This window comes from Pungitius pungitius, chromosome 21, assembly GCF_949316345.1.
Source record: "Pungitius pungitius chromosome 21, fPunPun2.1, whole genome shotgun sequence".
Lineage (NCBI taxonomy): Eukaryota > Metazoa > Chordata > Actinopteri > Perciformes > Gasterosteidae > Pungitius > Pungitius pungitius.
Window position 1 is genome coordinate 8,669,445 of NC_084920.1, and position 18,270 is coordinate 8,687,714.

The 18,270-nt window shown below is 41.8% G+C and overlaps 1 protein-coding gene across 3 annotated transcripts in view; it reads left to right on the forward strand.

Annotated features, from left to right (window-relative positions):
* Positions 1-17,895, forward strand: part of LOC119212514 (growth arrest-specific protein 7-like) — a 49,651-nt gene extending 31,756 nt beyond the window's left edge. For all 3 annotated transcript variants that reach the window (XM_037462979.2, XM_037462977.2, XM_037462976.2), the window contains 6 exons: positions 845-923; positions 3,637-3,765; positions 5,350-5,473; positions 14,876-14,955; positions 15,098-15,196; positions 17,193-17,895. In XM_037462979.2, coding sequence (XP_037318876.1) covers positions 845-923; positions 3,637-3,765; positions 5,350-5,473; positions 14,876-14,955; positions 15,098-15,196; positions 17,193-17,306 — 625 coding nt within the window. In that variant the 3' untranslated portion in view covers positions 17,307-17,895. The remainder of the gene's footprint in view (positions 1-844; positions 924-3,636; positions 3,766-5,349; positions 5,474-14,875; positions 14,956-15,097; positions 15,197-17,192) is intronic.
* Positions 17,896-18,270: the final 375 nt, after the last annotated feature.

The following is an 18,270-nucleotide window of genomic DNA, read 5'->3' on the forward strand; positions in this document are numbered from 1 at the left end:
GTTGTTGTGTTGTTGGTCAGTTCCTACTATCGGACCGGCTGCAGCCCAGAAACAGCCATCTCTTTATCTTGAAATTAGCATTTGTTTGGTACCACTGCATCATTTCCGTTGAACTAAGTGAGAACATGGCAGGATATTCAAAATTACGTCTCTTTTGTTGGTGTGGTGGTTTGATTCTGGGTTAAAACCACCTAGCACCTCTCTGTGTGGAGTCTGCATGTCCCATGTCTGCGTGGGTTCTCTCCAGTACTCCGGCATCCTCCCACAGTCCAAACATGCTCGGGGGGTTAGATGTTAGCTGGGAATGACTGCAGCCACCCCGCGGCCCCCACAAAGGATAATTGGTATAGAAGATGACTGACTGTATAAAGTGGCCCAACCTGTTGGACCCGTGCATCTCCAATTTTGGTAAAGAACCGAGTCAGAACCAAGTTCCAGCCTGACAATTCTGTAGTCATCACGAACAAATATAATAATGCTTCACACCCAAAGAATCATTATAGTCTTCGCTACAATCTCTACTTTAGGTTTGAAAATAGAACTCCAACAAGCCTTAACAGATTATCAGAATATGCAAATTGTTCCTAAATGATCCGCAAGGCGATGCATATCTACACTTATCATTTATATAACAAAAATTGCTAGCGGGGTCCTACTGGTTACTTATTTGTATTTGTGAACATTTACACTGACACTGTCGTTGAACGCCATCTGTGTGTGTGCGTGTGTATGTGTGTGTTGAGAGGGAGACACGCTGTGCTCTAACTTCATGTCTTTACGTAAAAGTATGTGTGGTCCTTTCTTGTGTGAGATGTTAAACAGCCTTCCTCTTATATGGTCTCAGGACTCTGGGGGAGGCTTGGGCCCAGCTGAAGAAGAGCCTGGCAGACGAAGCTGAGGTTCACCTAAAGTTCTCCTCAAAGGTAATTTGTCACACTTTTTCTACTTGTAAACAGCCACCTGCTTGATGCGCACACCCTATATTATGTTCATGCATATCTGTACATGTTGAGGCTCATTGCGTTTTTATTTGCAGCCAACTGAGTATCCGCTCCAGTCATAAAGAACCCGCATTTTAATACTGATGTTCATGTTTATTTTGTGTTGGAACACTGTGAATACTAGAAAACACAAACAGCTTCATGTACTACAACAAAAAGCAAATTGTCTGTCTTTCATCACAACAACATGAACAGTACTTCAATGTGTCAACTGATTAAACTTTACCATGTTTGCCTGGTAGACCAGCAGTGGATTAAAAGACAGGAAAGAAAAGTTTGCTATCACCCGCCATTTCTCGTCTTTCAGTTCCGTTTGAACATCCAGTATTTTACAAAATAAAAGCTTGTCTATCATCACGAGTAAAGCATGTAAAAACAAACAATTATGATTTTAACATAAAGTACTCAAATCTCAATCCATTTTTCCTCGTTGCATATTGTATGGAAATTGTGTTTTGACACCTTTATTTGGAACTCCCCAGTACAGATTTTCATTCTGCAGGCTTGATACTGAGAATTCAGCCGTTGTGTTTTTGCTCTTTGTAGAACCTCGTCTAATAGAAATGGACTGCAGTGATTGGATGTCGTGCAGGCAGCGCGCGCACTCTGCATACAGGTGGCGCACATTTTTTTGACAGATGCAGATAAACAGAGCGGCGCGGCCGTGTGAAAATGTTTTCCCCCAGTTTTCATGGGAAGTAGCAAGTCTTCTCGAGTCAAAAGGCTTGAGTCTAAGTGAAGTCACGAGTCATCGATGTTAAAGTCCAAGTCGAGTTGCAAGTCTTTGTACGTTTTGTCGAGTCGAGTCTGAAGTCATCAAATTCATGACTCGAGTCTGACTCGAGTCCAAGTCACATGACTCGAGTCCACACCTCTGATAACAGGGTGTATTCACTTCCAACAATACTATTTAGATCAATAGCATTTTAAATCAACAGAAACTATATCTAGCCTAATATCTAAACAACAAATAAAAACATTCATTCATGTGTGTGTGTGTGTGTGTGTGTGTGTGTGTGTGTGTGTGTGTGTGTGTGTGTGTGTGTGTGTGTGTGTGTGTGTGTGTGTGTGTGTGTGTGTGTGTGTGTAGGTGTGCATGTGTCTCTGAGATAAGAAGGGGAGAGCTCAGGAAGGGAGCCAGCTAAGCCACTGACCACATTGCAGGCCACGTGTGGCTACGAGCTGGCAGAGGTGTTGCTTGCAGGCTGTGTTTGTATACCAAGTGTGTTCCTCAAATAGTTAAACCTCTGTCTGTAGGTAACTATATGTGTGGAGGTAAAGGTGTTTTGGTTTGTAAGTAAGTTAGTAAAAGAAAGAAGGAAAGATTGATGTGGGACAGTGAGACACGATAGCGGTTAACTTCATCACATCACGCACTTCATAAACATAGACAAACACAATACAGTAAACATCAAAACAGAAATTACGACACATGATAATCTAACTTCTGCCCAGACATAATCCTAATGTGCGTTGATTTGGTTTGCTGTGTTTCCTCGAGTCTTATTTAACTTGGTGTCTGCTCGGTGCTTTGTTGCGGGAATTGATTGGGGATCATGAGGACTGTTGGGTTTCTTTGTGACGCAAGAGCTGTTTATGTTCTTGTAACACGCAAGCTGTATCCGAAGGAGTTGGAGTTAGAGAGAAGTTTTCCTTCTCGGTGAGCTGCTTGGGCCGTACTTCTCAGGAGCAGCCAGAAAATGGTTTGGCTTGGAAAGACCTAACCACTGAAAGTTTGAGAGCCTGAATCCTTATCCATAATCCTATCATCATCGCCAGTCGATCTGGAAAGGTGGATTTGAAGAGGCTGTCTTTACCTTGCACTAGCAATGGCCAGTTTAGAACAAACGTTTGAGAGAGGGAACTCACAGTACTCATAGCACGTGCCCATGGCTTAACCAATCAGATCTCATGGCTGTTTCACCAAGAGAGATCATTTCTACCTTGTTGTGAAGGCCCATTCCTTGCAGGGTTTTTACGTCCTGCAGCAGCGATGTATTCAAAAGTCAGCCTTGGTTTTATGCTATGGTCGGAGCCCAACACATTTGTTCATGGCCTGAGCAGGAAATATGTAATGTGACCACAACTATTTTTTAAAGTGTGTTTGGCACACGCAAGAAAACTAATTTAAATGCTGTGCATTTAAAAGTCAGGGCATATTTAGTGCCTCTTCACGGCTGTAAACATGGAAATTGGAGAGCAGCTTGCAGCTAACACGGCTTACAGCACCACTTGTGAAAACAAAGGCAACAGTTCTGACAGAGCTACCAGGATTTACCTTAGGAGGGACTGGCTAAGTTGTTTGAGGCTGCACCCTATTCATTTTTTTGGAAGTTGCTCAGTCAAGCATCAAGCAGAAAAGGGTTTGGCTGAGATTTTGACTAGATCGATCTATGTGCCGATAGATCATGTAGATCAATGTTTCCTTACATAGCCTACCAACCCTTAGTCCAGCCTTGTTCACACTCCCATGAAACAAAGGAAAATAAATAACCTATTACACATAGCCAGTGCTCTTCCTGGGGGCCTCCTCAACAACAGGGCTTCCTGAATTTCACTGCAAGGAGGTCTCTATGACCTTATATGATGTAATGCAGGTCAGCGTTGAATTATTGGTGTTTTGCATTTTGAGCAGCTCCAGAGTGAAGTGGAGAAGCCTTTTCTGGCCTTCAGGGAGAACTTTAAGAAGGACATGAAGAGGTTTGACCATCACATCGCTGACCTACGGAAACAACTGGTTGGTCGCTATGCAGCGGTGGAGAAGGTACTCACCAACACAAACAGATGAAACAACACGTTACAGCAACTGTAAGGTAGCACAGTTATGTCCTTATATGGCAGAGGGGTTTCGTGAACCCTCTTGCTGATGATTAAAATTCCACATCTACATAAGCAGACAGCTGTTTCGCATCACTGGAATGCTTCCTACTTGTTGGATAAAGGCAACTGCAACTCTTGTCTACCATCTTTCCTTAAATCAGGAGCAGTTGAAAGCATTACAGGAAATTACCTATGGGTTGAATTACATTAAACTAACTATGGGTTAATACCTGGACAGGGACAGGGAAAAGTGTACTGCCTGAAACTTGAGCCAAATCCAAGCCCAAACTTTGGATTATTGTAGAAGATTGACACAACTTTCAGGGTCAATTTATCTGAAAGGACTTAATGGTATTGAACATTTAAAAAATGTATTTTAAGTAAATGTATAAAAGTATTTTAAAACTTTTTTTCACTCTGATCAAAATTAGTTAGATTGTGTTTTTATTTTGGTTTTAAATTGCTATATTCCATATTCAAATGATAGGATGGGACACCATCACATGGATGCTACACCGCGTTCAAATTGGTGTGGTACAATCTGGCATAAATTTATTCTGCAATTCGTGGGTCCGAGACAGCTGGCTAAGAACTATGTCACCGACGTAAATGGTCTCACGTGAATATTATTATAAAGAAAGTCTTGATTCATAATTGCCTTCGTTTCCTGAAGGCAATGCAGTTAAAAAAAGATTTATAATCTTCGATCTTAATCTTCAATGAGCTGTCACTCATGATGACACGCCCTCTCACTTGACGCTTGATCAGGGCCAAAGTTCTAAAATTGGAAAAAGATTTGAAACTTGAAAAATGTAAAATGTAAAATCTGAAACTGAAACACACAGTTTATTTATGAACATTTTATTATCAACCCCATGAGATGCAGCATCTTGTTTTCATGGGGGTCCTCCGGATCATATCCAATCGACAGAACAACCGAGCAACAGATTAGTTACAATGAAATAAGATAATCATAATGAAAATAAAAATACAACAAAAAGCAAAAAACACACATACTTACACATACACACACAAGCTCTCACTATCCCCAAACCCGAACTCATCATATATAAGATGTTATTGATAAACAACTACATATAATATAATAATCCCAAATACAACTAACAAAGATAACATCACTATGTACATTCATAAGCTCATTATTATAGCTCATAAGCTCTTATTTATAAGACTTCCATTATCCAAAAATATATGTGTGCATATTGAAAGTAAATATTTTATTCAAAACAATTCTATAACTGAATCAAAAATATTCTTTAACTCATTTTCATTTTAAATACATGTTCAAGAGAAAAACTCCCACTATCAGGTTCAATTACTTTTTCAAATGATCAAAACTTATGGCCTGGATTTGGTTCTATCAAAGCTAAGCCAGAAATGAAAGCACGACATTTACTGAAAGTAGGTTAATTGGAGGGCGTCCTCTTTAGAAAAAAAATATTTTGAATGTGCAGCTGTGCGATCTGAGCGTGTCTGTGACTCCAGTCCCTTACTCTGCCTCTAATAGGCCCGCAAGGCACTGGCTGACAGACAGAAAGAGCTGGAGTTGAAGACTCAGCAACTGGAGATGAAACTCAGCAACAAGATTGAAGAAGACATCAAGAAGGCCCGCAGGAAATCCACTCAAGCAGGTCAGAGCTAGGGTCGGAGGTCTCTCTGCATGGTTACTGTGGGGTCACAGTCTCACTCAGGTGTTTGTTGTTTAAGGAAGTCGAGATCACTGCCCAACAAGCTCTGAATTCAAGATTGTCACCAATCTTTAAGAGAAAATACACGGAGTGTACAGGTTACAGCAATGTAAGCTTAGCTGTGTGCACCAGACACAAGGATGTTAACTGGTGTTGAACTTTACCCAATAATTACTAATGGCTCAATATGAGCTACATAAGCAAACACGATCGTCAGCACCAAGGCTGTTACTATATAGTTACTCTCAATGCCGGTCACCGGCTCGGATATATGAGTTCACTGCTAGTGGCCCCAGGTGGCTTTGTTTTTTTTTATCATAAAACATAAGGACAGAACATGTTTGTGCACAGGGACTTTTATCTTATTGGTTTGTGGGATTTGTGCGGAAATATAGATTATGTTTCATTACTAACAACAATTCAGTTCAATTCATTTCATTTTTTATAGCCCAAATTCGCAAATTACAAATTTGCCTCAGAGGGCTTTATAGCCTGTACACATGCGACATCCTCTGCCCGAAACCCTCGCATCGGCACAGGAAAAACTCCGTAAAAAGTGGAAAAAAGGGAGGGATCCCTCTCCCAGGATGGTCAGACTACAATGGATGTCATGTGTACAGAATGAACAATGTAAAAGATGTACAATACATTCAATTCCTATAACAGAAATGATTCAAATAGTAGCCAATAGTAAGCCAGGTAGACACCAGGACCACTGCAGGGACAACCACCATCAGATAGAAACCACCATCCACAGAAGCTTCTGTGGGGAGGGAAAGCACAAAGACTTTAGTAAAGGGTAATGTTGGTTTATGATGACAGTAATATGAATCATATTTAAAATAATGATGATGTAGCAACAGCAGGTGTCAGCTGGGCCACGGCAAGAGTCAGGACCAGGATCCAGACGGAACTACGATCTACGCAGACCTGCTAGGCGAGAAAGCAAAACAAAACTCCCAAAAGATGCTGAATTAGTAATGTACATTAATAAAAGTGGATTATTATAGAAGCAGAGCGTGAGAGAGAGGAGCTTGGTGTGTCCTAAGAAGTCCCCCGGCAGGCTAGGCCTATAGCAGCTTAACCAAGGGCGGGTCTGGGCTAACCTGAGTCTGCCCTAACTATAAGCGATATCAAAGAGGAAAGATTTAAGCTTTTTCTTAAATGAACTGATCGAATCTGCCCCCCAGACTGAAAGTGGAAGCTAGTTCCACAAAAGACAAGCTTGATAACTGAAGGCTCTAGCTCCCATCCTACTTTTTTAAACTCTAGGAACAACAAGTAACCCAGCATCCATGGAGTGCAGCTGACTTGTAGGGCAATACGGTGTTACAAGCTCTTTAAGATAAGACTGTACCTCACCAGCAAGTACCTTGTAGGCGAGGAGAAGTACCTTAAATTCTATTCTTGATTTTACAGGGAGCAAGTGCAAAGAAGCTAATACAGGAGTAATCTGATCCCTTTTCTTATTTCTTGTTAATAACCATGCTGCAGCATTCTGAATCAACTGGAGAGGCTTAAGAGATTTACAAGAGTAGCCTGATAACAAAGAATTGCAGTAATCCAGTCTAGAAGTAACCAGAGGTGGGAACAAGTCACTGTTATGCAAGTCACAAGCAAGTCTCAAGTCATTGCCCTCGAGTCCCGAGTCAAGTCGAGTCAAAGACGAAGCAAGTCCCAAGTCGAGTCACAAGTCAAAGCCAACAAGTCTCAAGTCGAGTCACAAGTCGTACCATTTTAGTTTCGAGTCATTTCAAGTCCTCTTATTATAGTGGGGACGGGGAACCCTGGGTGATGGTGCGCTGCCTCACAGACCTAGACTACGAAGGGAAGGGTAATGGTGGATCGACTGTGACTGTGTTATAGTACTGTAACGCTCACCCCAATGCTGCAGCGTAAATAAGGAGGCGATGACTGGCTTGCAACTCCGCTGCATTTATTTATATAAAACAACTCAACTTCGGTCACTGTTGGCCGTCACCACGCCGAACGAACACTTCCGCATACACGGCCCCCCAAAACTCGGGTTGTCTCGCGTAACTACAGCTGGTAACAGAGCATAACGTGAACACATGCAACATCTGCATAACTGATTAACTAATAACTTTAACTCAGCTCATTACACTACTTTAAAACGGACGTTGACATACTGTTGGCGAGGATTTCCATCGGAGTCTGAATCCGGGTTCAAAAATCCCGATTTTTGTAACCATGAACGAGCTGTCTCGTTGATACGGTCAAATGGACTGCAGTGATTGGATGTCGTGCAGGCAGCGCGTGCTCTCTGCATACAGGTGGCGCACATTTTTTTGACAGATGCAGATAAACAGAGCGGCGCGGCAGTCTGAAAATGTTTTCCCCCAGTTTTCAAGGGAAGTAGCAAGTCTTCTCGAGTCAAAAGGCTCGAGTCCAAGTCAAGTCACGAGTCATCGGTGTTCAAGTCCAAGTCGAGTTGAAAGTCTTTGTACGTTTTGTCGAGTCGAGTCTCAAGTCATCAAATTCATGACTCGAGTCTGACTCGAGTCCAAGTCACATGGCTCGAGTCCACACCTCTGATAACAGGGTGTATTCACTTCCAACAATACTATTTAGATCAATAGCATTTTAAATCAACAGAAACTATATCTAGCCTAATATCTAAACAACAAATAAAAACATTCATTCATGTGTGTGTGTGTGTGTTTGTGTGTGTGTGTGTGTGTGTGTTTGTGTGTGTGTGTGTGTGTGTGTGTGTGTGTGTGTGTGTGTGTGTGTGTGTGTGTGTGTGTGTGTGTGTGTGTGTGTGTGTGTGTGTGTGTGTGTGTGTGTGTGTGTGTGTGTGTGTGTGTGTGTGTGTGTGTGTGTGTGTGTGTGTGTGTTAATTAGTTTTTCTGCATCACTTTGAGTCAGGAAGTTCCTGATTGTTGATGACTTATTTATATAAGAGTTGAAGGATATATCCTGGTCGAACAGAACTCCAAGATTCTTGATGGTGCTGCTGGATAGCAGAACAATTCCATTCATAGAGACTGTATCACGTGACAGCTGACTTCGAAGGCGCTCTGGGCGTATTATGATAACTTCAAATTTTTTAGAGTTTAGCATCACAAAGTTGCAGGTCATCCAAGTTTTGATGTTTCAGAGACATTCTAGAAGTCTAACAAGCTGGTCGATCTCTTCTGGCTTGATTGACAGATACAGTTGAGTATCGTCTGCATAACAATGGAAGTTTATGCAATGTTTTCTGATAACGTTGCCTGGAGGTATTATATGCAGGGTAAATGAATTTGGTCCAAGCACAGAACCTTGTGGGACTCCATGACCAACATTTGTGGTCCTCGTGGATTCATCTACTCGGATTGATCCGATAAATAGGATTTAAACCAGCTCAGTGCAGTTCCTTTAATACCAATCAAATGTTCTAATCTCTGCAGCAGGATACAATGATCGATAGTGTCAAATGGACAAGAAAAGAGACGAGTCCTTGGTCCGATTCAAGTAGAAGATCATTCGTAATTTTCACCGGTGCTGTTTCTGTGCTATGATGCAATCGAAATTCTGACTGGAAATCCTCGAACAAAGCATTGTTGATTGCAATTGATTTGCGACGGGTTCCTCAAGGATCATAGAGAGGAAGGGAAGATTAAAGATCTGTAGGTCTTTAGCATTGTACATTTTGGCAGCTATTTTTGATTTAGTCTTAGGCTGCGTCTCATTTCTCTGTCTTACCCCTTCCCCTTCCCCTACCCCTTCGTCTGTGTCTTCCCCTTGCCCCTCGATACCGAGAGAAAGGGGGTAGGGGTGAGAAAGTTCCTCTAAGAAATGAGACACCACTCGATAACTGGTTGCGTCATCATCCCTTGCCGCTAGCTGGCTGCTACGTCAACAGAGGCGACAAGTGTTGACATAAACGAAGATGCCGTCGTCTCAGGTCGTGATATCGATTGCCTGGGCTCTCTTTATCTTTGCACGCTTGGGTGCCATCAGTCAAAGACATAGAAGAAGACGATTGTTTCTCAGACGACAATATGAATTGTCATATAGATAGCTCAGCTCGACAAATAGCGCATAGCTGCTAGCTAGCGGTTTACTACCGATTCAAAACAAAAACATTACAATTAAAACCACTTGAACATTTTATTAAAAGGATCATAAAACACGAGTGTCATAATTATAATATCAATTAAACTGCTGAAAATACTTAGATTTGTGCGACTCCTTCACAGTTCGACGTTCAGCCATAAAAAAAACTTGATGCCGGCACTTTTGAGAAATTCCTACGTTGTTAACTGTTACCCCTCGGTTTCAAGTGTGGTCCTCCGCAAACTTCGTTTCAAGGGCTATGTAGCCCTACGCCTTGGCCCTAGCCCTTAATCAAAATGAGAATCGAGACACCACTTCCCCTCACATGAACGCGCAAAACCGAGGGGGAGGGGTAAGGGGAAGGGGTAAGACAGAGAAATGAGATTCACCCTTAGTCTTTTAGACAAAAATGCATGTTAGATTTAGTTACATTTAGTCATTTTAATCCTTCTTAGATGTTAGCCTAGTTTTAATCGACGAGAACTAATTACAGTCACATTTAATAGCCATTAGACAACTTAAGTACTGTTTTTAGAGATTAGGATAGGCTACGTCCTACAATCGGTGCAATACATTATTTTTTGGATCATAAACCAGCCACACTCAACTGGACCCCGTCTTTTCTTTCTCTTTATCTCCTCTTTATTTATTTGGTTTCATAACCAGTTATTTTCTCTAGTGTCTGTCCTCAGGGTTTTCCTCCACCTGCTCTGTGCCGCTACATCCGTCACCTGCACTGAGCAGTTCTATCAAAAGTCTCCACCCGTCACGTGTGCTCACGCGTTCTCTGTTGCTTAGTAAGGAACATACATGTGGCCGAGACGGTTTATCGCCATCTTCTCAAGATGTGGCGTGTGAATTGGTTGAAGTGTGCGTGTTTCACGGTCAATGCATGAGGTTTCAGAACCCTGCAAAGAGTTTATTATTTAGACGTATTTGGAGAAGACTACCGCAACGGACTGTCTCATCCAGTCGAGGAACCGCTGCCTACCGTCACCAGAAAGCAGAGCAGCCAGGTCTGCATGAACATCTCTGCTGGCTGACCACCCCCGAGCTGTTAAACAGGTCTTCATCTTCACGCACATCGGTCTGTGGAGTTCCGCGGCTTTAGCATGCTAACAGTTAGCTAAACTGAGACAGTTGACAGTTGAGCTAGTCGTCGCGGTCCGTATCGGTGCACAAGAACCACCGCTGCCCCCACAGTGACCGAGCTGTCTGGGTTTGTGGATGATGTCATCATGACACTACTTTGCCCATGTCTGTTAGGTGCATGCGAGGAGAAAAAAAGTATTGTGACATCGTCACCACCAACGTCTCATCTTGTTAACGAAAATTAGAATAGATTTAGATCCAGTAAAGACAACAGGATCATCCCGTAGGAAGTGTAGATGATCCAAGATACCTCATGATGTAAAGCAGCGGTGACCGACAGTTATAAGCCCGACGCACTGAAATGACACCCCTTAAAAAGTTTGACAGTAACTATGTGTTTGGTTTAGAGCCACAGGGCCGCCCCTGTTGGTCGTATACCCCTGGGTGCAGCCAATCGCCGCTGATTGGATAATTATGGGAGACCTGCTGAAGCATATCTAAATTACATGTGACATAAAGGGAGTCTTCTAGAACTACCCCTTAATCAGACCCTTTGGTCCAGCTTTCAAACTGATGTGACCAGTAACACTAAATGACTTAATTTCAGTGCAACATAAAAAGGAAATTATTTTTTGACCGCACACAAGAGAACAAGAAAAAACACATTTGCAAAGAGCCGGCTGGATGAACTACTAATATTGACTGATGTATTTATCAACTGAAGTTACATCACTTCTAATGTCAGTGCAGGTGAGCTCTGTGTCCCACTACCATGCCATCAGAAGTCCCTTGACTCCAGTCATGTGATGCCTTGTAGTTCGGCCCATAAGCAGAGGCAGCCTGTGAGTTGTCTGTCAGTAAGCAAACTCCTGTACTTTGATTAGGTGATCTACCTCCCTCTGTAAAAATGACATTTCACAGAGGGAAGTAGATCCAAAGTCGACACTCACTTTATGTGCACATGTGCTGAGGAGAGGAAACTTCTCTCTGCTCAAAAGTCCCCAAAAGGCCCTGTCCCTTGACGTGTCATTCTGCGTATCGACCATCTCCATGTCCTCTCCACCCAGCTCAGCAGATGCTCCCTGGAATTTGGCTGCAACCTCCTCTTTGTCAATATGCAGGAATGGGTTTGAAGCGTTGGCTATTATGTCCACATCAACTCTACAGACATCCTCGGGTTTAAATGTTTATAATAATAATAAGGAATATGAGAGTACTTGGATCATTACAAATTACTTTTCACATTTTTAGTCATGATTCTACGAGGCATAAGGATTTCATGAAATAAACAAAAGCACTACACAGACGGAAAAGTAAAGTAAATAAATAAATAAGCAGTGGACACAGTGGAATAGAATGGACTCATCTACATTCTGCAGCAGTCTCGGCATCGAGCTGCAGCCACTCATGAATCACATCTTTTCTGACATTTGAGAAGACACTTCTGAAAATGTTCAAAAATGAGACCTAAAGTGTTTCGAAATGTATTTTTATTTAATTTTCGAGATCGACAGGTTGGCAACTGCTGGACTAAATTTCTATTGCAGATATGTGGCCCTAGATGTCATCAATCAAATTCTAAAATTCCTTTCCCAAAGATATAGGATATTCCCTAATGAGAACTCATGCTTTGTGTCAGCGCTAACCTTTAATCCAGTGCCAGAAACTCATAGCAGAATCGGAGTTTAGAAAGTGGCTAAGTCACTGAAAATAATTCCATATTGTTTCTTCAGCCCAGCATTGAAGTGGCCCCTTGGCATCCACTACGAACTTAGATACCATGTTTGTCTATTCACATGAGTCATGAGGCGTATCAGGACTTCCTGCCAGACGGGGAGTTTTTTTAATAGACAGATGGAAGAAGAGAACCTTCTGCGCTCTAGTCTGTGTTCAGAGAGGCCAGTCCCAGGACTAACTCTCCAGTCCATGGGGAACACACACAAACATGCACATTAATATCCAGCCTTCACAACACAAGGGGCTTCATAAAACAACAGGACTGTTTTAGACGAATCAACAGAACAACACCTAGTGCCTGTCCAAAGTTTGGACATAATTTCTCATTGAATTGAATGAGAAAATGGGTTCCAAACGTTTGACATGTCAATTTTAGAAAGAAGACATAATACAATGTAACCCCCTATACAACCACAGCCCTCTGTTAAATCAGAACAGGGCTGTGATGTTCAGGTGCCAGTGGGACCGGAAATATGATCCATGAAGGCATCATGGCCTTTAGCCTCATCCTGTAATTGCTACTTGTGGCCGCTGTTCGTTTTGTAAGCATAAGCACATGTGAGCTCTGGTTGATATCGAAACATGTCATCCAAATAAATGAATAATATTTAATATTCTGCCAACAAGCTACAAACCAATCACAATACAGGAACAAAGCATGTGTTTAATGATGTACAATAAATAACAAAAACCTGAACCTAGTGAAACTAATATATTAGTGTATAGTATATATTATATAGCAATAATCATCAAAATTATATCAAATAAAGGCTTGAAATATCTCACTTTGCATGTAATGAGTCTATATAATATATTAGTTTCACCTTTTAAGTTGAATTACTGAAAGTAATGAGCTTTTGCACGATATTCTAATTTTTTTAGTTTCACCTTTATTTATTTACTTTTCAGTTTTTCAGTTGGATGCTCCGGTGCCCGTTCCCTCAAACCTGATTACATAGCTCAAAATCTATGCACTAATGAACAGGGTGAACTTCAAGTGCCATTAATAACCACTACAAGGACTAGTGTTGACTGACCTTGTTGGGACTGATCAGTCACCAGTGTCTACATCCACACACAGTATGCATGTTACAGCAGGAAAAGAGGCAGGGACCTGAGGAAAGTGACTAAAAGTAAAGACCCTCCGCCAAGTGTGATGTCATGACTCAACCAGGCAGAGCACATACTGTTACACACAAAGACCCTTCCTTCATCCAAACTGCTCCTCTCTCTCTCACACACACACACAGAGGGTAAACAGCAGCAGTTGTTGACGGTGCTCATGTCTGGCTGCTGGTGATGATGACTACAGGGTGAGGGAAGCGGTGAAGAGACTGATGCCAAAACAACTAAAGCCCGGCATCTGTGTCCGCATAACAGAGACTCGTTATCGCGGCCTTGGAATGCAGCATCTCCTCATTTTCCTCTTCTTCTTCTCTTAAATCAACCAAGTCTCTCTCCGCGCAGCACATTACTTTTTGGGATTTGTAGTAGAAGCAGCAGCTCTTCTGCAATTTCTTTCCCATTTTCTATTGATTTCTTTGATGGCTCTGTTTGGAGCATCTTTTTTATGTACATGGTCCTCAGGAAATTCATTTTCATTTCATGGATATACCTACCAGTGCTGTATCTGGAACAGTGAGACAAAGTACACTTTTTGGTCTCCAGACTCCACTCAGAGTAAACCTGTCCTGCACTGGCTATGAGCTATTAAACATTTACACTTAAAATGACACTATTCTTGTGAATATAAAATTTCAGAAATATGAGCAGACCATTGACTGCAGATGATGGAGTAATCTGCAAAATTACCGGCATCCTCCCCCCGATTTATTCATTCATTCTACAGTGGTCCTGCCGTACACTTGGCCTTCTACTTGCAATTATTTGTATCATTTCTGTTAGAGGAATTGAATGTATTGTACATCCTTTACATTGTTTATTCTGTACACATGACATCCATTGCAGTCTGTCCATCCCCGGAGAGGGATCCCTCCTCTGACGTTCTCCCTAAGGTTTCTTTCCTTTTTTCCCCATTGAAGGGTTTTTAATTTTTTGGGGAGTTTTTCCTGTGCCGATGTGAGGGTTTCAGGACAGAGGATGTTGCATGTGTACAGATTGTAAAGCCCTCTGAGGCAAATTTGTTTGCAATTTTGGGCTATATAAAATAAAATGAATTGAATTCATTCTCTAATGATAAGTGCTCTTTGGCTGTCAGCAGCATAGGCAGGGATACCCCTTTTTATTATTGCTTATGTTATTATAACAGAATATATTCTCAGGCCAGATTGTCTGTACTGTTTGGGACAACGTGGTGCGGTGCCAATACTGTGGAACAGCTGCAAGTAGCACCGCCTACTGGACAGATTGTGCTGTTTAATGTTCAGTCCAACAGAAAAACGTTGCTGGCCTTTTGTCAGGTCTCACTGTATTCTAATCATTGTCCCAAACCAGGAGACGATCTGATTCGCTGTGTGGACCTGTATAACCAGTCTCAGTCCAAATGGTTTGAGGAGATGGTCACCACAAGTCTGGTAAGAAATCATGTATTTAATATGTGCTTTGGTGTGTGTTCATTTTCATTTGGGCTGTACAAAATTAATTCAACTGAATTGAATTAATTATATACACACCTTATAATATTTGACTATTATGACTAACTGCTCTTCTTGTCAGGAGTTGGAGCGGCTGGAGCTGGAGCGGGTGGAGATGATCAGACAGCATCTGTGTCAGTACACCACCCTTCGACATGAGACAGATATGTTCAACCAAAGTGTAAGTATTCGACTCGGTTTAACATGTAAAAAGGAAAACTTGACCTTTCTACATTTTCTAATGGTACAACCACAGATTCAAATTCATTTCATTGGGATTTTATGTAATGGACCAACCCTAAAGAGTCCATCCTCTAGAAGTCAGGGAGAAGTTAACATGGATTTCAAAATGATTACCAATAAAAATCTGAAAAGTGCATATGTTTTTACCCCCTTTGTTGTAAAACCCCTCACAAAGATCTGGTGCCACTAATTGACCTCACAAGTCACATAATTAGTGCCCACCTGTCTGTAATTTCATCTCAGTATGAATGCACGTGTTCTGAGAAGGCCTCTGGTTTCGAGGGGGTTGTGGCGTAAATTAAAATGAAGGAGAAGTTCAGTACTCCGGTTTGGGCTGAGTTGGCGAGGAGCACAGGTGTGCTGAAACCCAAGTTTCCTTGAAGTGATCACAGGAACCTGACAGATAATTCTGGCATAAAGACGTTGGCAGGTGGGGGTCGGAAAGGAGAAGTTTCAGACCAGGGGTGTCGAACTCATTTTAGGTAAGGGGCCACATAGTGAAATCAGTCTGATGGGAAAGGTGGCAACAGGGTGGTGTATGTGTAGGTTTGAACATAGCACATAGCACATAATGGAGAAAGAACAGAGGAAGGTAATAGAAGGGTTACAGGAGTAAAATAATTTGCTTTGTTTTAATGATGGTGGAGGGTCTAGATTGGATCTGAACACAGTGACCACTTAACTATTGTATCAAGGAATTTAGCAGGGATGTGGGAGTGGGAGGTAGAAGAGGAAACAGTCAGCAGTGATCATTTCCTAACAAAGTGAAAAATATCATTACAAAGAAGAAGAATGTAGGTAAGTGGGTATTTAGTGAGGAAAAGTGGAAGCTAAAGACTCAACAGGCCGTGGAACTCTGACTCCCTCAGCATGATCTGTATTATTGTGTAATGTTGTACCTTGGTGGACAGATGAGTTTTGGGAGAGTATTTAAGATTAAGTTATTAAAGAGATCAGATCAAATTGTATTACAGTACAAACAAGTGCAAGCAAGAGTTCCAAGAATCATTCGGAAAGCAAAAAGAGAAAGCTGGCAGAAGTACTGTAGGGGAATTGAGAGCTGTTTGCATGAGAAGAGTTCAAATGATCAATAGAAGAAGAGCTTGATCGACAAGGAAGGACTGAATAGGTCAAAATGCTGTTGGGTAGGTTAGCAATGATATCATTGGGTGGAATTGTGGAAGATGGACTACAGTCAATATATCAATAATTTACCCCAGCATACACAGATGGATCTAAGGACCCTAGTACAAGTAGGACTGTTTTTTCTATCTCCGTTCCATGCATGCGTTATGAGGTCAAGGAACAGAGGCATTTATAGCTGCATTAAAATCGGACCAATTAGAGAACAGTTTGCTGACGCCTGGTGTTTGTTAACAATATTTAGTCCGCTGTTAAACATTGCAGTATGAACACAAACCGAACAAAGGGCAAACTGCAACATTGTATCATACTAATCCTGACTCGGAAAAAAGCAAATAAACTACAGGTGAGAAAATGCCCTGAAATACTGCAACAACATGTCAATAAATTCCAGTTATTCCAGTTACTTTTATACAGCAATAAGGACGGCGAGGACACAGAGGCAGATTGCATCACAGTTAATTTAACATTGGCCATGCACACCTATCTGTGTATGGTTAATTGAGTTAACCAAAAAATATCTAATGTCAGGTTGGACAGCAATTCTTCTCCCTGGCAGGAAGGAAACTTGTTATATTCATCTGGATACATTTTCCTATTGTTCACTTATGTGCCCCTCATCATGGTTCTTACTTACTGCATATTCTACTTCAGCGTATAATCTAGCGTATTTCACATTGATATTTGAACTAAATCAATCCCATTATTACCCAACCTACTGTACACCACTCTCCGGTGTAAACCTCAGAGGTCAGCTGAGGCGATGCTTGAACTCTTCTCTCTTTGTACAGACGATGGAGCCGGTGGACCAGCTGCTGCAGTGTGTGGACCCAGCCAAAGACAGAGAGCTTTGGGTGCGAGAGAATAAGACTGGGGAGACCAGGCCAGTGGACATAGAAATCTGAGCCCCGTGCTGTTTGACAGCTCTGTACATGCACACCTACACCCCCTGGCTCACCATGTTCCAGGGGCCACATGCCTGAGGACCAACGAGGACATGAAATCTGTGCTGGGATCCTCCCACTGAACCACTTGAGGGAGGACCAGTCAGTGCTCACTGGTGAAGATGAATTCAGTATACAGGAGTAGAGTAAAGATGTCCGATGGTGTCAGGTGCTGATGCCTGGCTGAGATGGCACAGGGACGTGGACACTACAAGTGTGAATTGTGTGGCTAATGCCCCAAAAGAAGCCCCTACAATGGGCATTTAAACACCTGCTAATGTTGAAGATGTCATGCAGCGGTGTTTGTGCTTTTGCTGCGTGAGGTAATTCACTGATTCCTTTTTGTTTAACAGAGAACTGTGTTACTGTGTTCCAGAATAAGACCAAAGTATTTTAATGCTAATATCTGCCATGGGTCGTTTTGCTAAGCCCCGCCCACCCTTGCTGTTGTTACAAAGGCACATATTACATTTACAAAAATAATAATTATTGTACAATAGGTCTTTGTTTAAAATGTTTTGAATACAAATAAACCAAAGCAGCTTCTTAATTCTTGCCCTTCATTTCTTGAAGGGAATTCTTGCTAACAGACTTTTTAGTATTAACGGCAAATCCCAGTGATAACCTCGGGTGTTAAAAGGTATGTAAATCCTTAGAACTACATGATAATATGGAGAAAATTGAGAACTTTGAAGAAAGAAAAGAAACTGTATAGGAACGATCTGCTTAACTTATATTACGATCTTAATGTCAGGCGGTGTGTGCGTTCTCATCTGCAGCATCACTCAGACCGGCACACCTCCACCAGGTATCAGCGCCATATTGGGATTCGATGATTTCTGCTGAGTTCTAGTAATATGCTTAAAGAATTCTTATTCAACATGTGCTTTTAATAATATAGGTTTGGAGACGACTGATTTTATCA